The 23,850-nt window shown below is 54.5% G+C and overlaps 2 protein-coding genes across 2 annotated transcripts in view; one reads left to right on the top strand and one right to left on the bottom strand.

Annotated features, from left to right (window-relative positions):
- Positions 1 to 1,093: 1,093 nt before the first annotated feature.
- On the bottom strand, positions 1,094 to 21,222 carry VOLCADRAFT_107632 (uncharacterized protein; the record flags this gene model as incomplete). The annotated part of the gene is made up of 26 exons (XM_002957291.1): positions 1,094 to 1,695; positions 3,461 to 3,563; positions 3,605 to 3,727; positions 4,828 to 4,986; positions 5,081 to 5,193; positions 8,364 to 8,477; positions 8,603 to 8,733; positions 8,783 to 9,050; positions 9,549 to 9,784; positions 10,458 to 10,587; positions 10,980 to 11,096; positions 11,396 to 11,549; positions 12,300 to 12,388; positions 13,133 to 13,237; positions 13,718 to 13,819; positions 14,268 to 14,409; positions 14,783 to 14,900; positions 15,404 to 15,435; positions 16,110 to 16,297; positions 16,957 to 17,066; positions 17,750 to 18,125; positions 18,430 to 18,627; positions 19,378 to 19,479; positions 19,748 to 19,858; positions 20,073 to 20,166; positions 20,942 to 21,222. 26 exons carry the CDS (start codon positions 21,220 to 21,222, stop codon positions 1,441 to 1,443), a joined length of 3,951 nt encoding a protein of 1,316 aa, XP_002957337.1. The 3' UTR covers positions 1,094 to 1,440.
- Positions 21,223 to 21,611: 389 nt separating this feature from the next.
- The window catches only part of VOLCADRAFT_107631 (uncharacterized protein), a gene marked incomplete at both ends in the record, with an annotated part of 4,381 nt that continues 2,142 nt past the window's right edge, over positions 21,612 to 23,850 (top strand). The window contains 5 exons of the mRNA XM_002957321.1: positions 21,612 to 21,697; positions 21,875 to 21,914; positions 22,431 to 22,647; positions 23,162 to 23,407; positions 23,664 to 23,813. Of these exons, the coding sequence (XP_002957367.1) occupies positions 21,612 to 21,697; positions 21,875 to 21,914; positions 22,431 to 22,647; positions 23,162 to 23,407; positions 23,664 to 23,813 (739 nt within the window). The remainder of the gene's footprint in view (positions 21,698 to 21,874; positions 21,915 to 22,430; positions 22,648 to 23,161; positions 23,408 to 23,663; positions 23,814 to 23,850) is intronic.

The raw sequence follows: 23,850 nt of genomic DNA, 5'->3' as shown, positions 1-23,850 counted from the left end.
CACCCCGGACCGTCCCCAATGACCAGCTAAATGACTAATACGATGCTAACAAAAGGTTTTGTGGGCAATGGCCAGAGCGGAGCAAGGCTGGCCAAGATGCCGTACGCGTCGGTGTCGGACTCTTTCTGTGCTCAGCTGCATAGGCTGTCAGCATTCCCTATCTTATTACGCCGCCAGAGATTTGTATGTATGTATGTATGTATGTATGTATGTTGTTACAGGGTGGTAAACTTCGCCAGCGGCCCCTTTCCCGGGCAGTCCCTGCTCTCCCTTGCTAGAGGGGCACCCTAATCCGTCACCCCATCCCACTTCAGAATGTATTCGTTGGGTTCGGCAACTCACCACCAGCATCCAACCAAATCTAGCGGATCAACGGCGCATCATCTTAGTTCTTTTTCAACTCGCAAGTTGATTTTAATCATGTCCTACATCGGCCATGTGATGGGGGGCCACCTCCTATTTCATCACTCCTCGAACACCCGAGGAGCCGGCAGGCGGATTTGAACCCGGGTTGGCTGGGAGCAGAAGTCAGGCCTTAATCTCTGCCAGCCGCCTGCCTGTATGTATGTTCATACGCATGTATGATTATTGTGTGGTATAGTCCATGTGTCGGGACACCAATTCTTAGCCATCTATATATTCCGACTTCAGCCTGCGAAGTCAGTGACTTTATCCTGATCAGCAACCACCACCAGCATGCAGTGGAATTTGCCAGTTCAACGTCGGCGACAACTCTGGAACTGTACGTATGTGTGTACGTATGTGTTTCGGTAAGTGGTATGTAGGTATGAGACATATGCACTAGACAAGCTTTCTATCGACCTCTTCGCAGAGACCAAGCGTGTATGTATGACAACCGTGCGCATGTGCTGGTGCAGGCCGCACGTTAAGGAAATCCTAATTGCCATGCTAAAGCAAAGCTGTATCCTATCCTATCTATAGAAGCTGTCTGATTTATGGCCATGCATGCGTAGTTGGGCGCCTGATGACACGCGCACCACAAGCCGAACGAGGACTGAGCCCGTAATGAAATTATTAAGATACTTTAAAGTACAAAGACGGAACGGAAAACGGCTTCTTGCAGCCAGAACGTGCGGATCGATCGGTTCCGCGTCCTTACAAATAAACGGCAAGGCATGTACGACGCGGCATATGCTGCAATTCCTATGTATGAGGACGGCCTACCACCACCTCATAACTCACCAATCTAGGTACGTATGGAGAAAAGAACCATTCCATGGCAATATAAAGCTGTAACACAACCGAAAAACCATCATCAATACGGTTCCGGTGCTAACGCAACGACACAACCCTCGTATATCTGGAAAAAAAGTGCCGCCAACTGTCACTCAAAACAAAAAACGTACACTATGTTGTCATGCAGCCCGCATGTTAACACACATGGGGCCTCGTATACGCACATGAAAAGGCAGTACTGTCTCACAAGCCCCCCTGCGGAGCCCCGCCAGCGCCAAGCGCTGCCGTGCCCAGCCCCAGTCCCAGCCCCTGCTGCTGCTGCTGCTGCTGCCCGGCCGGCCCTGCCGTCGTGTCACTCCCCGCAGGCACCAGGCGCTTGGGGTTCAGGAGGTACTGGTTCTCTGCCTCCTCCGAGTGGTATACACAACTGACCTCGGGTGAGTTGTCCAGGTCGCCCACGAACGCAAATGTGTTCATGGAGCGCTTGCACGAGTCAACCTGGATTTACAGGACGGGGTCCACATGTACAGGTCTCACACGGCAGGTCTGGATTTCAATGCCATTCACAGATGGAAAGGTAAAGCGGTGTTATCATTATTATTATCATCACTTATGATATATTATTATTTATATATATTATTCTTTATATACATTATTATTTATGATATAAATAATAATATTATTCTTTATATTATATCCTTGTTACATTGTTGTTGTGTGAAATCAGAACGCCTACAGGCAGGCCCCCGCACAGTACTCAGCTAGAGGTAGGCAACACCACCACTGCCAGCAGTGCCGGCGCCTAGGTGATGGATTTCTCCGTCGTGGAGCCCCGGGCTCAGTAAAATGTTTGAGTACCTATAGGCGACACCCTCGTACAATAGATAGGGACAGTCCCTACCTACTACACCGTGTATTAGGTAGAGTTGGGTTAGCCTTTAGGAAATGAAAGTCTTCTCATGTATATCTAATTTAGATCTAATTTGATTTAGGGTGTGTTCACATGTAGTCCAATTGAGAGTCTGATTGGGAGTCCGATTCGGGGCGGCTTTCTGAATTGTGTTCACATACGATTCGCTGCACGGCGCGAGGTGCCACCGCGCCCAGCTGAAGCTCCGCAGCTACGCCACATCACCCAAGGCAAGCCAGCATTATCTAGGAACAGAACAGTATAAGTATCGTTTCTATGGCGAAAATTATCACCAGGCTTGTACATACATAGCTGCAGGAGTTCGTGAAAAATGCTCGGTGCGCTTTGCGTGAATTAACAATTGGAAAATGTTCCTATAGTATTGTAATGGTAATTATGAGAAACGGTTTGTTAAACAACTTTGTTTTGAGAAAGAAAACTGTGAATCACGTCGAATCATACCCGAAGAGGCCCCCCCGGACCCCAATTCCGATTCGGGTCCAATCAGGTCCAATTCAGAGTCCAATTCGCATGAATCAACCCTGATTCGCCCACATGTGAACACGTCCTTAATGGGTTGCGGTTCGATTCTCGTATACTCCTCAAATGGGGACAGCACGGAAGAAAGGGCCGCTGAGAACTTTCCGACTGAAGTACATATATGTCAATGGTAGCACGTGCCTTAACGAAATTGGGGTGCTCCATGACATGCAGCGCTATGTTGCACTTATAGACTTATAGAAAAAAGAGAGCCAGGTTCACCAGGAAGACGGCATCCTGAGAAGCTGCTGCAACAAAGCTATGGAACAAAGCTACGCAACAAAGCTGCGTATGGAGCTGCCGTCATCAGCCCGTGCACGCTTGTGCGGCGACCCATCGTTGCCAATGTCGGTGGGTTCGTTGGTCCGGGGTTCGTAAGGCGCTGCAGCCTAGCTGGCCGGGGTTCCTTTCTTTATTAGGGCGGGGCCCCAGCGCGAAGCGCCCAGGGGGGCCCCGACCTGTAGGATTGCCCATGTCCGTGTGGCCGTCTGTGTGTAACGGACCAAACATAATATCTCGCCCGGCTAAAACGCGTTATTGGTACTATACAGCATTCTCTAGGGTTTGGGCATCCACACCTGCACCCACCCATCCTCGGACTCGCACATTACACCGCGCGGGTCTCCGGTTGCCACCGCTAGCAGGACACTAACTGACTACAACTTCCTGCCCCTGTCACCCGTCGGAAGCTCCACACGCCGCACTTCGCCCCTAGCACCCACCCACCCACCCACCCACCAACCAACCAACCAAGCCCAACCCAACCCACATGTCGTCATATTCCACGACACCCCATTCCCCTGCCACCGTTACCTGCTGAGATGACACGAGCTTCTTGCCCTCCAACACGTTCACATTGCTGCGGCGCAGAATGCAGCCCGGCTTGACCTCGGGTTGCGACACGTATACATTGAACCTGCAGTCGTGTGCGCGGCGTGGGGCTCATTCGTGGCTCACGTCAGGGTATCAAACGACGACACACGATGCACTGCAGCGCAACTGGCCGCCGTGTTATGGATATGCATGCCACAAAAGAAATGCCAGGAAAGCAGCAAAAAGAGCACTGCGGTGCTTGAACTTCTGTTTGTGCGACGGGAAAGACAAGAGCGAGAGGCCAGCAGCACTGAGGCGGGAAAGAGGAGAGAGCGAGAGGCCAGCAGCACGGTCGACAAGACGGAGATGAGTCCGATGACGTTTCGCGGTCTGCACTGGTCGCCTGGAGAGAGAGGAGGAGTCTCTCCTCTGTAGATGGAATAGATGGAGTAGATGGATTAGGTGGAATGTGGGATGTGGCGACGGACTTTGATATGGCGGTCATGCGGTTGTGAGGTTCTGCAGCAGCAGCAGCAGCAGCAGCAGCAGCAGCAGGTCGCGACCAGGAGAAGCGGTTCGGTATCCCCGCGACCAGCAGCAAAGCGATGGAACGGTCCATACGAATCGAAGGGGCGAGGAGGTGCAGGGCTACGAGCGCGGCGGGGTAGAGCAAACCACTGTATGATAAGGAGCGGAGGCCTCTTCGCAAGTAAGGGCATCTCCAAGTGCACGTTGTGCGCGTTGGAGGACACGTTGTGCGCGTTGGAGGACACGTTGTGCGCGTTGGAGAGGAGGGGAGGGGAAAGGAGGGGAGGCAGAGCAGAAATCCACGCGGGCGACAACCCCGAACCCCAACTACCCTCCAGCCTCACTGTGCGGAGTCCCCCCTTGCTCGCGCCATGGGAACGCAAGTCGGTTGTGCACGTGCTGCCCTGGAAAAGCCGTCGCTGCGACGTCTTTAATGTTGTGGTGCATAAGAATGCACAGAATGCCAACACAGCGCTCGGGCTTATCTCTTCAAGTTGGGGGCTAGCACTCTGGGCCGGGCTGAGATAGACATCGGGTACGGTGCAAGGCCGGGCTAGGGGGAGGCGCAGAACCTGCACCGTAAGTTCTATCCCGTCCAACAGGCACTTTAAATCCTGATGGCTCTTCGGATGCTCCGAAACCAGCGCCATGCAGATCAGAGTGAATAGTGTGTGTTGCAAGGCCAGCTTGGCAAATGTTCCCTGACACCGCACATAACACGCGCCCAGCACTGTAGGGGGTAGGAGGAATAAAGGTTTTCAGTTGCTCATCCCGCCTTCCTTCGGATATTTGCGATGTAATCGAAGCCGTGTATATGGATGTGCAGGAGTTCAACTCACGGGTTGAAGGACACAAAGAGTCGCTGGTCAAACGCCATCGCACTGTAGCCATAAGCCATGCACAGCTCCGAATTCGGCGTGCGCCTGTCCACGATCTCAGTCGAAGCTACATTCGTTGGCGACAGTGTTATGTTGCTGTCAAAGTAAACTCCGATGCCCCTGCGCGCCCAAGCGATAGCAATTGTGGGATGGGGAAACCGTTGCAAAGCGGTTGGCTAAGCGACAGGTCGACCATAGCTGCGCTAAAACTTACACTCCCGTGACGAAAGCAGCAGCAATCAATGCGCGAGTGAAACTGTCGCCTCCTCCGGTATTGTTGTTATTGGGCGGAGGGGCGCCGGGCGGCGGTGGAGGAGGCATGCTGGGCTGCCGGGGTGCAGATGACGGTGGCGGCGGATAGTCATACACGCCCGGCTTCCATGTTGGCAGGGTTCCAGTCGGAGGGCCGGCGGGCCCGGCTGGTCCAGGTCCACCGCCGCGCGGGTCCTTCATGTACTGCGCCACGCAAGCAACGCCGCCTTCGCGCCGTCGTCGCCGCATCGATGTCGTAGCATAGCTTGTACTTGCTTCGCTTGCCGGCCTGAATAATGTCGTTACGCTGCGATGGTTGAGCGTGGGCATGGCTTACACTTTAGGAAACTATGTTGTAGGATTCTTAAAAGAAAAATATCCCCTTGATCAATAAACCTAACGTTAAGGAATGCGCCTTGCTTGCAACGTATTCACGTTACAGCTCAATATTGAGAGTGCGTTCACAAATTTGCAGAAATGCTTCCTCCAACGTGACGTAGGAATGCAGCAGTGCACACGTTTCGCAGGAAATAGCTTGAGAAATTTTGACAAGATATCGGTAATGGGTAACAGGAAGAACGTTGTGTTGCACTGGAACCAGGCAACCGTATGGTCAGATACGGTTGACGAACTCCCAACGCCTGCGAGACAAATGCAGGCGCCTTAGGAATCAAAAATGTTCATTGCTTAGAGCTGCAGACGTTCTGGGTACAATCTTTCACGGAGGAGCAAGTTTCGTTTCGCCACAGCGACACCGTTCCGCGGATCACAATCGATAGCTGCCCAACATGGACATCGAGCGAACGTTTAGGTTTTCTATTGGACATTCTGCCCGCAGACAGGCGCTAAGTTTTGTAAGTTGGCTCGTTAGGTTTTGGCCCATGGGTCGCACGCGATGCTGAAACTCCCGATGATGAGACACCCCAACCAGCCTAGTACCGTGTCCATATTCTGGTCTCCACGCACTTCCAATTCACGTAAAATCTCTACTTTCAAATAGGGCCCGGAGCGCGCGATGGCTCTCAGCTGGCCGTCGGGGCCGTATCTCTTACTAAGCACAGCCGCTGGCGTCCAAACGGCCTGAAGAACGCGACGAAGGCGATTGGCCATGTACATCAAACCTGAGGCGGCTAATCCGAAAGAGGTGGCTCCATGATCATGAACACCCATGGCGCAACAAAAGCGATCCGAAACCGTTTGTACTGCAGACAGCAGTTATTAGTTCTGTCTCCCCCCTCAAGGTGGACACGTGATCGATCCCCATGATCGATCCAAGTGGAAACGAAGTAAAGCGCCTAAAACTAAAACAGCTCTGGAGGCTTTGACACATTGAGTAACCAGTAGCCGTTACGATACATTTTCAAGACCTTGCTTTGTAGATAGACTGCTGGGAGATGGACTGCATCATCTGCCTCCCGAGCGTACAGCACAAGTTTTTTGGTGTGCAGCACCACGTCCATATTGGCATCACCGTGTGTCGGCATCACCGGCGGCAGTGCGCACGACGCATACATAGATCGTCCGGTCGCAGCAGCGTCCGCAGTTGGGAGGATGGAGAACTGAGCAGCTCTATGGCGCTACAGCCCTGACGTGCGAATTCCATGCGAGCATGTGGATATACATACATGGGCAGCACACATGGGCTTACTGATCCCACGGGCCGCCACGGACGGGGGGGCTATGGACCGTGGTCGGCATAATTGCGCTTGTCATTAGTTATTGTACTGCTGAACGCAACGAACACCGGAAACACCAAGAGAATAACATCACCACCCTGCCGGCTCACCCAGCTACCGGCCATAGGCCATTTCGCTAGCTAGCCGGGTAATAATGCACGTGGGCCAGTGGCCACGACCGACCGCCGACGAAACCCGCCCGTGACGCCGTACATCCTGCCATTTGAATTCCGGCGCAACAGCAACGTTAACGCTGCCACAAGATCAACCGCAGCAGCAAGCTAGCGCAAATCCCAAGAATTTATTATCTTTCATAAGTTCGCAATAATAATATAGGAATATGAGGCGTTATAAGTAGTGCCCTCCCGCTCCCTTTTCGCTGGTACGGCTGCCCATTGTGGTTGTTAGGGCTTGTCGTTCCTTTCCCTCGACGCCCCGCGCTTGCCAGTGTCTTTCCACATGAAACAGCGACGAACACATCACAACTCTTCGTAAACGATCGTAAACAACACTTTGCAAACCACATATATGATGCACAGCAACCCCATAACAACACCAGCACGGCTTCAGTCCGCAACGTCTATGGGACAGCGTGCACATGGTGCTAGAAGAGCATGCCTGCATGCCTGAAGTTTTCCTCTTCATCAGTAATGGGTTCTCTGCAGCGTGCGTACCGCGCCTGTAGCCGCGCTGGTCCAATATAAGTGCTACTGCTACTATTGACGCTTACTCTGCGCTCCTAGCAATAACCGGCACCTGGGTATCCTGTACGGCACCCGCCCACCCATTCAGCCTGCAATATTGTTTTGTCACTTTCGCATCCGCCCCCTTGCTTGGACTGTCGTGGCATGAGTTCACTCCGCACGGCCCGTGTAGTCGCTGTACATAGTACGGCGCACATATCATTGGTGAATACACGCACGCTAAGGGTTGCTCCACCAGCATGTATAGAGGCCTTTCCAATGGCCAGCAGCTACTACAAGGTCCCCGCTATCCTCGTACTCCTTCAATAACATTATTTGAATTGTATAATATACGCACATTACATCAGTATAACAGTATAACACCGCAGCCGTGTACCTCCAGCATCACATATTTCTTCCGGTCGATGCAGCATGCATGCCGCCCTGCCCTCCTGAGTCCCCGAAACGTTGCCCCAAAACAGTTCCTCAGCGGAGCGCACGGTACCCGCTCATATCGGCCCTGTAGCGCAATTATGGTTCGTGGCCGAATATGCACCATGCAAACCTGCTTCGCTTCACAATCTTAATAGGCTTTCTTAACCTACCGTTTTGCTCGCCCACGCCCTCGTCCCAGCTCATTCGTTTACCTCATAACATGTTGTTGGGAGAGAGAGATGCACATAGTCCACCAGCCTCACGTCGAGAGTCCACGCTGGCCAGACAGCTGGAGCACCCTTTCTTGAAGGCGAGCTCTTTCTTGGTCGCAATAATAGAAATACAGCCTTCCCCTACCCTGCCTGACTTCTGAAGGAGGTGTGCGCTCTTTGACCCTAGCTCTGAAGATACCACCGGCAGCACAGCACGGCACCCAATCCCCCTTCTGCACCGTAGCCACTGCGCCTGCTGCGAAGTACCCGCTATCAGGCCATACATCCACGTTCAGCACACCATGGCGGATCTCTCGACAGTATCCAACTCCTCGGCCCGTCATGGTGTGCACCTGCGCACACGTGTCATGTACGTAACGCCAGCACGCTCAAACGAGTTGCCTCTTGGGGCCCTCCGGACGTCTTTGGGTCACCATCATGTCCGCCGGCCCCAGCATGCACCAGGGCGCCATTGCACCCTTGTGCCCTCTAACTGGTCACCCCGTCTGTAGTAGCTAGCCGCTGAAAAGGCCTCTCGAGATGCTGGTGGCGGTCGCGCTTCGCGCGTATTTGTAGAGCCGTACTGTGCCGTACCAGCTACTACACCGTCTGCATGACGACGCAGGTAGATAGAGGGGACAGGCCTGTCAGGCCTCACCACCAGCACCGCTGCTGCCGCCAGGCACTACCCGAACTGTGGCGGCCTGCTGCACCACCTCAACACCGAGACACGTCTCTTTACCCCTCAGCCGCTTTAGCCCTTGCTGTCCCTCCCCTTCATCATCCCTCTGATGGTCCATCAACTGGCGCATTAGCATGGGCAGGTCTGCTTGCAGCTGGTCCTTTGCCAAGGCCACCCGCACGGCTCGAAGGAAGTCACCCACTACCCGCTGTTGAAGGTCCAGGACGGCGGACAACTCCTCACCCTGCGCCCAGGTTTATGTCCATCACAGCGGCCAAGGGAATATAACGTGACGCGACACAACATGAAGCCCACAGGTTTCCTGTCATGCGTATGGCCCCGCTCGTGTGTGTCATCCCTGATGTGATTATAACCCTACACTATCTACCTAATCAAAGTGAATCACCTCAAGCTGGAGCCCACCAGACGCTGCCTGCCGTCACCGCATATATCAAAAGGCGCCTCCTCACGAAGGGATATATATCCCCGGGGCAAAGCCTCTTATCATTATCCGGATAGACTTCGAAAAAGCGTCTGGTAAGGTCCCACGTGAATTGTTGTGGTTACACCCTATCTATGGTCCCTATTCCAGGCCATACTTAAATCTTATGAGAAGGCTTCCATGACGATGGAAATAAATAGTGTGGTTGGAGAGCATTGAGACTCTCGTCAAGGGGTAAAATAGGGCTGCCCCCCGAGGCCTAAAGCCGAAAACCCAAAGCGCAAATAATTCCATGCCTACCTGCGGGAAGTACCAAGAGAACAGGGGTGTCTCCTCATTCTTCTTCAGCCGCACCGCCGTGAAGCCGCCGCGCCCGAACACCAGCCGGCGCAGCAGGTTGCCGATGGCGGCAAAGACCAGATGCAGCAGGTTGAAGGGCGGGGAGATGGCCTCACGCCGGCTGAAGGAAGCCATAATGACGGCCTTCCGGTACCGGAACTCTACCTGAGCCTTATTAGAGACGCGCGCGTATGTATCTACGTATGGCAATACAACAGAACGAGGGCAATGTATAAGGATGGCAGTACGACAAAGTTATTAAGGCCATGGTGTTGGTTTCGGCGGTGCGGTAAAGCCCTGAATCCATTCCCCTCCCCAACCCACAGCCTTTCAGAGCCTTTTCCTACATCCTGCATCCAATCCACTGCCCGCTACCTCCGGGTCCCCCCCCTATCACCTACTACACATAAAAGATGTGTTCCCTTTATAGCACACAAAAGTCCTAGTTTTTCAAGCTTCTATCTTTACCAAACATACTATGTTCCGGGATCGAGACCTGTCAGGGTCGAAAAATCCTTCTGATGGCGTAAAGGTGAAAGTGTCCCTAGTCGATGGACGGTGGTGACCTGGAATAAAGTTGACCTGCGAGCTGACCAGGAACGGAGTTGAAACACCGTTGATCGGCAGATTCCCTTGGATGCCGGTGGCGGGTGCTGAAACTGAGCGATCCACTGAGGAGCTGGCTAAGGTGACTGGATGAGGGTGCCCCGAAATACCGCGGAAGGCAGGGTCTGCCGGGTAGCGGCCACAGGGTTTAGATATGAACCCCCTGTCCCACTCATCATCATATTATGCTTTGGCATAGGCGATGCTTTCACCTCTGAATTCCGATACAGTTTGGATTGGGGGGCCCTGCTGGGACTGACGCACCTGCCAGCATGGCGATGAAGAGGTTGAGCATCAGGATGCTCGTGATGACCGCGAAGACTAGATAAAAGATGAGTCCCGTGACGCGCTTCTGCTCGAAGTCGGTCACCGGCATGCTACCTAGGGCAACGTACTGCAAGAAGCAAGGGACAGCAAGGAGCAGGAGAGGATGAGAAAGAAAACACCATCACGCCTGAGCCGAAGAGGCGATTGGGAGAATTTGCAGGCGAGAAGAGCCGCCGCATCCGCCAGGCGTGCGCACCGTCCATTCAGTCGAGCATGCGAGCATGCGAACGTCAAACGGGCGGAAAACGTGACGAAGGCGTTCTTTCATGAGCTGTGACGTGCGGCTAGCCGGTAGGAGATACATTATAGTTTGCATGGCCTTGGGGTCACGTGTTTCTATGACCTTTCTGCATCCGTAGAGGCTCGCATGCAATCGATGGTTCGGGTTGTCTGACACAACGACACACACACACACACACACACACACACACACACACACACACACACACACACAGTCACCTGAAGGAAAGCCATACCCCCCAGCAGTCCGTGTTTTTGCCAGTTGTACGCCCAGCTGCTGTACTTGACGCAGTCGCCGCTCACGCCCATCTCCACGCACACATCCTTAAAGAGTGCCTGGGTATGAGGCACGTGAAAAATGAGGTCACGGGACATGGGGAAGGAGGGGTGAGTGTTAGCCGGTGACAGTGCGGGAGGAGGAGGAGGAGGAGGAGGAGGCGTTGCGTAAAGGATAACACAGCGGGGGATAAAACGCGGGTGATGCATTATGATGCACTGCAGAGGCGCCACAGCGCCGCACTATTAGGGATTGCTCCCGCGGGCTGCCCTCTCGCGGACAGAGGCGGTCACCACAGCCCCTGACCGCCCCTGCTGACTCAAACCCCCATGCCATGCCAACACCTCACCCCACCCACCTCCATGCCCACAGTGAAGCCCAGCAGTATCACGATCACCAGCAATGCGAAGCGAGTCACGTCTTGGAGCAGCATCTGCATCCACCATAACATAACCCTTGACCTCAATGTTTGGAAAAGCAGGGGTACGCGACGACATCGAACAAGACATGTTCTGGGAAGGAGTCGGGGAGGGAAAGGGGACGCTCGGTTGGGATGGGATGGGATATACAAGGGTTTTAGGGTGCAAAGCGCAGCAGGATGGGTAAAGGCCTATCTATGGTACTGCAGCATCAGCAATAATGCCGTATGCCATGTACGGGTGGTGTCCAAACAGCCAACCGTCACAGATGAAGAGGCCGTAGCGGGTTTGCTGGCGGGCATGGCGTCCTTATCTGGCAATGAACATAACTGTCCATAAGAGTGCGTGTCTCCCCTTTACCATCAATCTCAAGCAGTATTACGTCGTAAGCTAAACGGCTCGGCCCTACTTAATGCACGCCAGCCATTGGTCCATGACACGTCTTCGTTCTACCACGGACGATGCAGGCGGGCCAATGCCAACTAACACTGTACATGCAGCCATCCAGCCATTCCCAACCAACCGGTCCGAATGCCAGGCTTCGATTCAAATACTGTACATATCAAGGATCTTGCCTGCTTCATCATTTGAATAAGCGGCCCGATGGACGATGACAGCTCAAACACGCTCACGACGCTGCGCAGGAGGTAGACAAGCGGAAGTGATGCAGGAGGAACGGGAACGGGTACAATTTAAGGGTCAGTCAAAAGTCAGGTAAGGAGCCCCTAAAGACCACATGCACAACATGCACATATGCACGCACGTTTAGTAAAGCTATTCACTCACCACCATCGCCATGTCCCTCACAGGGGCCCATCAACTCACTAATACACGCACACCTACCGGAACCACGCCATGAGCGCAGCCGCCGCCAACAGGTCGTTGACACCCAATAGGACATTGATGTTGCGGGCGTCCTGGACTGCCACGATCTGTATTTAGACAGGCGCGTATTGGCAGGCCGCGGTGCGCCCCGGGGTCCAACACACGCCAAAGGGGCCCCATGGGGTCATTGATTAGAGTGGTATGAGTTGTAAGAGGGGGAAATAGACACATTCTTCTTTGATAAATCTCGTCTTTGCCATAACAAATATTGATCCTCGCGCTCGAGGTCTCTCTGGACACCCATGTATGTATATGGCGGGCACTAGGGACGCGGTGAAGGTCATCCGCCCAGCCATCCGTTGCTAGGTTTTGCCCCAGGCCGCTCTATCTGCCCATACCTGCTGCTCCCTGGAGCCGCACATCCCTTCCCCATGCAGCCGCATTCACATTCACATACGCACATCCATCCCCTGGCTCAATCCCTGGCATATGTCATTAGAAGCAGCGTTTGTCCACCCCCTTTAGGTGGTCCTAGGTTCGGTCTGTTGGCGGCTATCCCTCTCTGTCCAGCATCCCTTCCTCCCTAATCACGTGCCCAGCATCCCTTCCTCCCTAATCACGTGCCCAGCATCCCTTCCTCCCTAATCACGTGCCCAGCATCCCTTCCTTCCTAATCACGTGCCCAGCATCCCTACCTCCCTGCTTACGTGCTTACTTACGTGCTTATTACCTACCTACCTGCTTACCTACCTGCCTATCTTCTACCTGGCTTCTTCCTACCAATCTGCCTTCCCTAGACTCTTAGCCACCCAGCACCGGCACAAGTCGCACACGTCAGACGGACGGCGCACCCCAATTCTTATCAAGTACTGCAGCAGGAAGGCGGTGGACATGGTGACGTCCAGGAGGTTCCAGCCCGAGGCCATGTAGGCGGTGCGGCCCTCTTCAAAGAACTCCTGTGCATATTACAAGTAAGGAGGAACATGGCCTACGTCAAAACATGCAGCGCGATCAGCCAATGCTCCTGCCTGCCTGTCGGTCTGACTGTCAGTCAGTCAGTCAGTCAGTCAGTCAGTCAGTCAGTATGTATGTATGTATGTATGTATGTATGCATGTAGCTTTTGAGGTGCGGAGAAGGGACGGGTGGAACATGAAATGTTGTCGACCAATCGGAATTCACTTACCTAAAAGCATATTTATCTTCACACACATAGGAAACACATCCACATCAACACAAGTTAGGAACACATACACACCCATACACACCCACACACATGCACACCGGCCCACACTCACTGACACGCAACCATACCCCAATGAACCAAACAAGCTGCCATTGCGTCATCCGTTTCCCTCATCCAACCCTTAAACTAATAACCACCCGCTGTACCCCCTCGTACATTGGTAGTCCCAATCTCGCACTTTCTAGTTCCTACCTGCGCCTCGTCGACCAGTATGGCCAGGCACCACAGGGCCAGCAGTGTGTTGACTGGGCTCACGGAGGAGCTCACGTTGGCGTCAATGCTGTCGGAGAAGACCTGAGGTAGAGCAACAGCAGCCCCAGCCGCATCCACAGCAACAGCAACAAATGGGTAGGAGGAGATGGGATGGTAAGGGATACACGCAGGTTGGTAGGGCCCTGGTGGGGGGCCTCTGATGGATACGACAACACAACGAGGAAACGGAACGCAAAGCAGTGATCATCATCAATCGCCCGCGTTCATACGTACGCCCATCTAAAATTTCGCCCTCATAACCCCTTAGCCCCCTACACCCCTTTGCCCCCTACACCCCTTTGCCCCCTACACTCCTTTGCCCCCTGCACCCCTTTGCCTCGTGCGCTGGAACCCAGCCACGCGGTGCAGCAAGGCAGTGTAAGTAGCACCCATCATCGCTGTGAACTGGACAGACAATTGCCGGCAGCTAGAGGGCCTACAACTAATACAGCTAAACAAGCCCACTTAGATCGCAGAGATAAACACTCACGCGGTAGCTGAGCAGCACTACAAACACAATTAGGGAGCACTGCGCTAGCAGCCAGCGGTATAAAGGCACATGCCAGGGAAATCGGCTGTCCACAATGACTTTGCCGCGCTGCAGGAAGTCTTCCACGGGGGAGAAGAAGGACCTGGGCTCGGGTGTGAGGTGGAAGCGAGGTGGGGAGTGGCAGTAGCGAAAACCTAGGAAGGGGCGAACATGTCGCAGCGTGGCTGTACAGTATGATCGGGTCCTCCCCAGCTGCCTTAAGCCATTTCCAAAACGCAAACGAGATCGGCTTTTATCAGCCATGAGTTCAGCCATGAAGAAACAGACATTACGCATCCATTCAGGCAACCAATCCGCCCCGAAATCCTAGCCATCAAACCTGCCTTAAACAATCCAACACGCGCACCCCCCAAACCCAGTTGCCCTTCGCCATCCCTCACTGCATAGATGGCCTCCATCCACCCCCACGCCCACTCACCCCTCGCCCAGCAGGGCCCCCAATGAAGCGCACCCACCTCAGGATGATGGCCACTGGGCAGACCACCGCCCATCCGCTGTACGACAAAACCAACATCAGTAACAACCATACCACACCCAGAACGCTGCGGAAGTAGTCCGTGATTCCCATCGTGTCTGCATGCATGCATACACACGTGTGGCATGACGACGCTGAGTCCGAACCCCCATCCATATGCATGCATTCTTGACTCGCTAGATCTCAGTTTGCCCCCGTAATGGATGGATACACGCATGCACGCGAATACGCGCATGCTCGAATGCGTGGCACGCATATAGATTCACCGCACCTGTGCATCAGAGCCTGTACGTCACAGCCTGTGTGTCAGAGCCTGTGTGCCAGAAGCCTGTGCATCAGAGCCTGTGCGCACTCGCTGGTGCGCGTGATCCTGTCCGTGTATGTCAAGTGTCATTCCATCAGGTGCGCATCCTGCTGCCATCCCAGTAGCCTTTCCTCAGGGCAGACTCAGCTTCACGCAACAACCACGACAGATGTCAAATATCAGTGGTGGCAGCAGCTAGCAGTAGCAGCAGCAGCAGCAGCAGCAGCAGCGGATGTATACATCTGCCTACTTTTCGCAACACCGGAAGGTTTGTCATCACCCTACTTGGCTACTCACCCCACTTTTCCGTGAAGATTTGCTGTATGTACCTGGCAGGTTGGGGGCAGGTTGGGGGCAGCATCAATAAGGCGAAGAGAGGCGGCGAGAACAGAGGGAAATGGCGGCGGGGCCCGCCGGGGGTGAAGGTAAGCAATAAGTAAGCAGATAGGGAAGGCGCCCGTGCTAAATCGCTAACCAGCAGACATGACGGCTGGCTGGCGGACTGGCAGCATGTGCTCGCATGTTGACTACTAAGGGATCTTGCCGGAGCCTAAAAACCCAGTAGATCAAAGATGAATGTAGAAACGCTCATGCGGCTCATCTGATCCTTGTGCAATTTGAAACAAGGACAAAGGTCGCTTCGTTGCCCAACCCGCGAAGGTCTACGTGGCTAGCCAACCCCTCTGCTTTTCCTGGCGTGCTGCGTATCCCTTATGCAGCACCATTCACCTCCACCCGCATATACCTGTCCTCCGGGGGCCCCCCATCGTCACCCCTGAAGTTCTGCCTCAATACATATACGCACTTACACAGCCCTATACGCATTCCTACACCTACCTACCTACCTACCTACCTACCTACCTACTCACCGTAAAATACACATCCCACAGCCATGCATGGGCCCCCCTACATACGCACTCGTCGCTTGCTCCCACCCGCTCACACACGTCTTCTTTCCCCCACCCCTACCTCCAGGCACGTTTCCGTTACGTGCAACACTTACTTATGCGACAGAAAGGCCTTATCAAAGGTAGCCAGAGCAAAGCCCACCGGCTCAGACGGGTCCAAGTCTGTGGGGGTGAGCACCGACTGCACCTCGGATTTGTTGCGGCACGTGTCCAGAAGCTGCACCTCCCAGCTCGTGCAAGCGGCCACCAGATCGTCGAAGTACCGAGCCTGCTGCAGTAGGGACTGCGCAAGTGGCCGCGCGCATGGGATGAGGGCCGGGTGGTACAGATGTGTGACGTTATAATAAAGAGGGTAGGCGCGGTGGACTTCGCAATAGCACCACTTAAACACACGAATGAGGATGAGGACGGCGGGATCGGCATCAGGTGCGTAGTTTAACGCTGGCTTTCGACTTTACTCACAGCACTAACCCTGTAAGGCTACTGAAGCATTCAGGTCGGCGGTGAGGGGATTGGGAAAGACTGTTGCTAGGTAGAGATGAGGAGAGTAGGGCAGGGCAGGGCGAAGCCATGGGGGAAGATTGGTGCAATCCCGGGCATCCGAGGGAGCGCGGGAGGACTGAGTATTTTGGGTCCGAGCGAGGCCCAAGGTTGGGATACGGGGGAATGACGACCAGGTATTTAATGGAGATTGGGCAAGCAAGCAAATGAGCAACGCATGCGCGCCATTCATTCACAGGCTCCGACCGATGAATGGTGCCGCCGACATAGCATCAAACCAGCCGGTAGTATCCTGTAGGGCTTGTCACGGGATCTGCATCCGCCGATCGGTACTTCCCTGAAGTCGTGATGTAACAATCTTAGCCTTAGCCTAACCTCTTGATGTTCCGTTAACCACCTAACAACCCTTTAACCGCCCAGCTACCGGGCCGACCGTCTAACCTGGATATACATGATGACGCCCATGCAGTTCATTCCCCCCTGGACTGCTGACGTCACCACGTCTAAGAGCATCTCCCGGGTTATGTGCACCTCCTTGGAACCGCTGCCGCCTGTCGCATGCACCACCACGTCATCAAAAGGGCAGCAGCGCGGGCGTGGTGCGTGTTAATTATTGTCTGGACGCCAGAACATACAGCCGCCACGAAGCCCAGCCATACTTTACTTGATGAGAAGGAATGGGAAGTGGTATGATAAGAATGTGCGTGTTCACGTGCACGTGCAGCCTAGGGTCGCGTACCCCAGGTATGTCAGCATGCATGGTACCATACACAGCACAAACACGTATATTTAACGTCTCGTCCGAAATAGGTCAATGATTAATGGGCATGGCGACCATGCCATCCAGAGCATTGTACCTGATGGTTAGAACGCGCCCGCCGTGCATGGAATGCCGATGGCTGATGCTGTCATGGTAGCTGGCGGACCGGCATCTGGAGTTGCTAACAGAACTCTGCCTATTGTCCTACCTATTATCTACCAGGAGGCAAGAGTGCCATGTCTGACCGGGAAACTCATCTAGCGTAGGATGCAATAAGTGTGCCGTCTGAACACGGGCAGGGATGCGTGGCCGTAAGCACACTCAGGAACCAGGACCCCACTCACATCCCCCGGGGGGAGCAGCACTGCCTGGTGGCCGCTAACTCCCGGGCCGCTGTCTACCTCGAGCCCGGCAGTGCTCCCCATGGATGAACAAGCGTTCCCAACTCATCGACAAAGTTGTTCCTAAACTTACTTGGACTGTCCAGCACGAAGGCGGAAGGTAGGCGAGTCAGAGCCCCGACGCCGTCATCGGTGCTGCCGGCTGCGGCCCACTTCTTACTGATACCGCCCACACCGCTGCCGGGCTCCCGGCCAACAGCGCCGATGACACCGCCGCGCGGTTGGCGGACGGCTGCACAACCCGTTCCCTGCTGCTGCTGGTCCGGCAGCTCGGCCCAGCTGTTGTCATAAATGCCCGCCGCTGTTTTCAAAGAGCGCTGGCTTACGTTCCGGCTGCTGCCGCGGCCACCGGCGCCGTCGCCGCCAGCGGCACTCTTGGCCGGTGGCTCTGGCGCCACCACCGCCGCCGCCGTGGCCGTTGCCGGGTTGTAATTAATGGCTGCCAATACCTACTCGAGCGGATGCAGGGAAAGCGACGCGCAGGCAGCGGGCAGCAGGCAAGGGCACGGTGACGGAGGCAAAGTATACCCCACCCAGGCGATCAAATAGGGCGGAGAATTCTTGGGCATGCATGGAAACGATGGTAACAGAAGCATGCATGCGGTTCAACAAGGCGCGGTCCACTGGCTTTCGATGCGCGAGACCAAAAGCGTTGCAATATGGGCTAAGCAGGTAGGCTTGCTGAACAAAGCGCGGACGGGCCCCTACCGCGCAGCGTCTCTCGCTCTCCCCCCGTCACCACCGCCACGTCACCTCTTGGAAGAAGCCACGGTTGCTTGCCGGGTCGTAGTCGCGGCAGTGGCCTGCCAGGCGGGCCAGGAGAGACACCAGCTTCCACCGGGTGCGCACCACCAGCGGCTCCGTACAGTCCGGGGGCAGCAGCTTGAACAGCGAGCGCACCAGCAGCACCTCGATGGTGTCGGAGTGGCCCTGGGAGGCCGCCCAGTCCATCTACCAGCCATGCAAAGCACCCAAAGGGACATGCATGCGCACATGTTCGTGTGAAACACGTCACAGATACATACATACATACATGGCTGCAAGACGTCTTGTGGTGTCGAGCTCTCTTGGAGTTTTTTCTGTTGGCTTGTTAGGTGTATCAGGAGCCCTCCCCTGCCTGGGCTGCCTTAACCATCTTTTTATTTTTTTTTCCCCTTGGGATCCCTTTGTCTTTAGCTGTGTTGTGGGGGTTGTTTCAGAGAGCCTTTGACTTTGCCCTAGCTGAGACATGTGGACTCGCTCTAGCAGGACCTGAGAGCCCTCCGTGATGTATTCACTGCAGCGCCATCCCCGGATGGAGTGGCTGCGGAGTGGCCGCGTAGAGTGTTGGCAGTCTGAGTCGGGGTCGGGAGCACAGAAGGCTAACCGACGTGTGCTGTGTGCTCCCGACCCTTGCGCTGTGTTTCGGCTTCGGCCCCCCGCTCTCGCGGCCCACAGTGTAATCAAAGTCATACATACATACATACATACATACATACATACATACATACATACATACATAATTACGTACATACATAACTACATACATAACTACATACACATACACAGAACGCCCAAGCGGGCGCATGCGCAGCCATACGATAGCTGTGAGGATATGTAAAGCCACAGTACGGTTGTGCATGAAGAATCACGGGGGTGCCCGCAATGTACACATATCGTATCGATGCTCCCTCCCCGCCATCGACGCCATGCTTCACTCACCGCCGTCTTGCCCAGGATGTCTCGCTGCTTGAAGAGATCCACATTCTGAAACTTGCCCTGCAGGTCCAGATCTATGATGTAAAGCATCGTCTCCAGGTGACCCTGCCGTACGCATGGCCGTACAAGTACAAAGTCGTACACGTGATATCAGTAATCGTGGGGAGGAGAAGGGGATTCTGGCCCACATGCACACTGTCCCACAGGAAAGTTTGTGCAATCCGCCGACATGTCGAATCAGGAAGTTCACCGCTGCCGTTCAGATTTCACAGAGTAAAAGATTTTTAACACTGCAGGCATTGGACCCGGGACACAACAGCTCAACGATTAACGGGCTTCGTAAGGACGTGCCGTCACGAGTAGTAGGCCCCACCTGGTACGCAGCTACCATGGCGCTATTCTTCCCGATCCAGCATCGCGTGGTGTGCATCCGCAACAGCTCCTCCAATCCTGAACAGAACTCCCGCTCCACCAGCTGAAGAATCTGTACGCATAGGAGTGCCCAGGCGATCCGGCGGCATTCACTCTCGGATTTTGCAGGGCCGAGAGTGTGATTGGGTACGGTAGCGAGCCACCGGGGCCTTCCCATACGTTTCCGGCCTTGTCGAGCTATGCATACCAGCCGACGCGCGAGCCTGCGACCAGACCGTCGACCCATTCATGCCCGCGAGCATGCATGGCGCACGATTGTAACGTACCTTGTACTGATTGCCGTAGCATGCGTACAGAATACTGCTGTAATGGTACGGAAAGTCCACTTGCAGTACCTCCTGACCTTCCAGCTTCAGTTTCCTGCAGGCAGGCAGACGGACAGACGGACATGCACACACGCATTTGTGAGAGAACGGGATGTGAGCGAAATGGCGGCTTCCTGCATAGCTGACTGGCAGACTGTCCAGACGAACGGGCGCGAAGTAGACCAGTGAACGCGACCGAGCAAGCTGGGAATGCGAGCGCCCTGGAGTGAGTGCGCGTCACGAAGGGTGCCGTGCTGACGCAGCTACGTTACGTATGGCGTCCTGGGCTGCGAGCACTCTGGAATGGAAAAAGTACGGCGTCCTGCATGTGCCGTACATGTATCCTGCGCACGTGCAAGGTAGGCGCCTGCAGCTGCCACTGCTGAGCAAGTGCGCCGTACAACACACACTAGCCAGCGCGTGAAGGAAGTGCTGGCAGGGTTGGCTCGTCCGCTCGCCGCCCCAACGTCATGCAGCCGTAATTGCGCGTGCTCTGTGCACTTTGTCGCCGGCTCTCTTACGAAGATTGTGTTTTTTGCTTAGGTGTTCTGCCATGCATGTGTGACAACTGCCCGGGTCATGAACGGAAATCTTCTGTTGTAAGTTATTAGCTGACCATGGCTCGCATGCGAACGAATGTTCTAGGGCAACTGCGGGCATAAATGAGTTTTTTGTTACGCCGAATAAACGTTTGACATGAACGCAAGCGTACGCCCCCGTTTCCCTTTCGCGTGTTTGGTGCGTTTAATGGGACGCTCGTACTAACACGCTAGCGTGTTGCGGTGCAGACAGCCCCAGGCCCCTCCGAGGCTGCATGTGTATAAGTTTACCTGTATTGCTCTATGAGCCCGAGCTCGGCGGCTGTAATGAGAGTTTGCTTATCACCCACATCTTTCAACCGCTTCAGCCCATCCTCCTCGTTATGGCTCCGGCTCATAGGCAAGGAGTCACCAGGCTTTCCCGGCGGCTGTTTGAGTCGACGATTCTTGCAGTGCAAAGCAAGGCCATAATCTGAAGCACTGCTGTTAGTGGAATCACGCTGATTGTTTACTGCTAAGTCACCACTGAGGCTCTGCGCCACTCTGTTTCCCCTGAAGATTTGGCTTGCCATTCTTAAAGTAAGGCCAGGTCCAGGCACAAACGACTCTGACCAAATGCATCAACTTCAAAATGTTCGTGTTGTTAATGTATATGTAAGCAATAGTAAGCTGCCGTCAGTGGTAATCACATCGTCCAACCTCATATTCGACGCTCGATACGCAATAGTGTGCGCCATCATCCCATAATGCCTTGACCATGTATTAACAATACACCAACATAAAACATAAGTATGGTCACATCCATCTAAGGAAACCCCATGAAAATGTTTGTATTGCCATGTACAACAGGACTTGAATGCTGTAATCAAGCACCGTCGAACATGCCTGCCAGCAAGCGTTTTACGTCCCATATTTCCGTGATAGAGATTTATTCGTTCAGATCCATTCCTCTCTATGAGGAATGGCTTTGACAGGTCAAATCAAAGTGCTTACGTTTAATACTTGGGGACTGCCCTTGGCCTCTAAGGATGACAAGCTGCGCCTCCGGTAACCTGCCTATCCGTTTGCCACATCACATTTCTTTCAGCTCTGTCGACCATATGAGAACTCTCAATAGCGTAATGAATATGTTCAAACCTCCGAAAGCCAGCGCGTTCACTTCCCACACGCACGTGACACGGTCACTGCTCTTTCTGTCGTTCTGTACCTATACCTTACCCGCAGGAACCAGGCTGACTACTTTAGACAGACAGGGAAGGACCTGGTGCGTGAGCAGGATTGATTGATCCAGGTGTTGGGATCGGGATTCTAGAGAATGCGTTTGTTCGCGCTGGAGTGCGTTTCCGGGGTGAAGGAGGAAGAAAAAGTTGGGAGGGGAAGGAAGGGAAGGGGATTATTCTGCTTCGGTAATGGAAAGCCGAAACCCCGCTCAAAACGCACCGACCGCTCCGCTCGATTGCCTGCAGCATAAATATCTTGTAAGAAAATTGGTGTAGTCGATTTCATGACTATCGTTTTCCTAGCGATTCTGGGCAACCCCAAAAACGCCCACCAGCGCAATAGACGCCGGGCAGGGTGCAGTGCGATGGCTAAATGCCGCCACTGCTGCTGCTACCGCCTGCTCATGCTACACCTAGTCAAACGAACCCTGCGTGCATGTTACACATGCGCCCTTGACCACTGCACTTCAGACGTATACATATAGCTGTGTGTACCAACGTGCCAATGTTTTCTAAGCCGCCCATTCGCCCACCCACTCCGCCTCACCTGCCACTCGCAGGATGTCGTACTTCTCCAGGAGGTGTGGTCGGAGGAGTACGTGGCGCTCCTGGCAGATGCGGCGGCGGCAGCGGGCTTGGCGCACGTCACCACCTTTGACGGCGGCATGTTGGGCGCTGGGTTGATGGTGATGTCACGATTTCCCATTATAGATGTGGTGTTTCATCCGTACTCCGTACGCGGAGAGCCGGGGGCGCTCCAGGGGGAGGCTATGGCAGGTACGGGGGTTCCACCCCACGCTCGCGCGGCGCGGCTCACGCGGTGTTGTTTGTGTCTAGGTTATGTTGGCTCGGTTTGAATGTTAAGGATGGATACAGTGTGTGCGAAGGTAACAATCAGCATTTGCAACAAGCATCTGAGCCAAAGGTCAGCCGAAGAGATGATCACATTCACGTATAGTGATGATCTGTAATCCTGAGTAGTGAAATGTCACCAGTTGTGGTGAGCCCCTTCGTTGTAATCCCCACCTGTTGTATGCTGGATGTATCTCGGGATTCTGACATCTGCCGATCTGCACTTTTCTGAAGTATAGGTACACCACCACCCCACCCCCAGCGCAGCTTGTAGAGGTCGATTCATGTGCGCACATCCATTCACCCTCCCCAGCGGCGGTTGTAGTAACCGCCCCCCACTAGGTCATCCCCCTTCCTCGCCTCCTCCATGTTGGCCTCAGCTATACCTGCCGCCATGACTCCGTGCGTACATACATACACATGCGCGTACGTCCCACAGGCAAAGGAATCGGTTATGCACGTGTTCAGCTGCCGCACGGCAGCGGCAGTACGGCAGCCCACATTTTCAACACCCATACACATGCCAACTGGGTACATAGCGTGGCGATCGACACGTGCCTGTCTGACGTCAAGGTCCCCACGGACAGCTTCGCACCGTACCGTGTGGCCAACATCGTAGATGCGATCAGCTTTATGCGGCCCGTTGTGGAGGCGGCGATGGCCGCTGGGGAGCTAGTGCTTGCAGGTGGGCAATAAACACCCGGGCTGGGTTGGCGGGAAGGGAATCAATCCTTCGGGCTGAGTGGCTGAGCCATCACAGGGGTAGGAATCAGGGTAGGAAAGGAACCAGGGGGCTCAGTCGTTTCAGACCGCTGTCCGCTGCCTTTGTTTTGGACCGGATCTTGCCTACGGCGGACTTTGCGTCTCAAAGGTTCCATGTGGCCTCGTCGCCCCATTCGTATTCCCCGCGGGGGCATCGCACATCTCACCCCTGCCCGCAGGTGGGGACTGGAATGTTCCCGCGGACTCTCTGGAGGCCACCCTGATTCAGGAGCTTCTGCCCGGTCTGCGGGATGCCTGGCAGCTGGCAGGACACGCGACATTGGACCCCAGAGGCAACACGTGCGGTGATCCGAGCAACGTGTACACCGGTGGGTGGTAGTGGGTGGGTGGGTGGGTGGGTGGNTG

The sequence above is a fragment of the Volvox carteri genome (genome assembly GCF_000143455.1).
Source record: "Volvox carteri f. nagariensis unplaced genomic scaffold VOLCAscaffold_72, whole genome shotgun sequence".
NCBI classification, from domain to species: domain Eukaryota; kingdom Viridiplantae; phylum Chlorophyta; class Chlorophyceae; order Chlamydomonadales; family Volvocaceae; genus Volvox; species Volvox carteri.
Note: the sequence above shows the minus strand (reverse complement) of the source record. Positions and strands in the feature narration are given on the sequence as shown.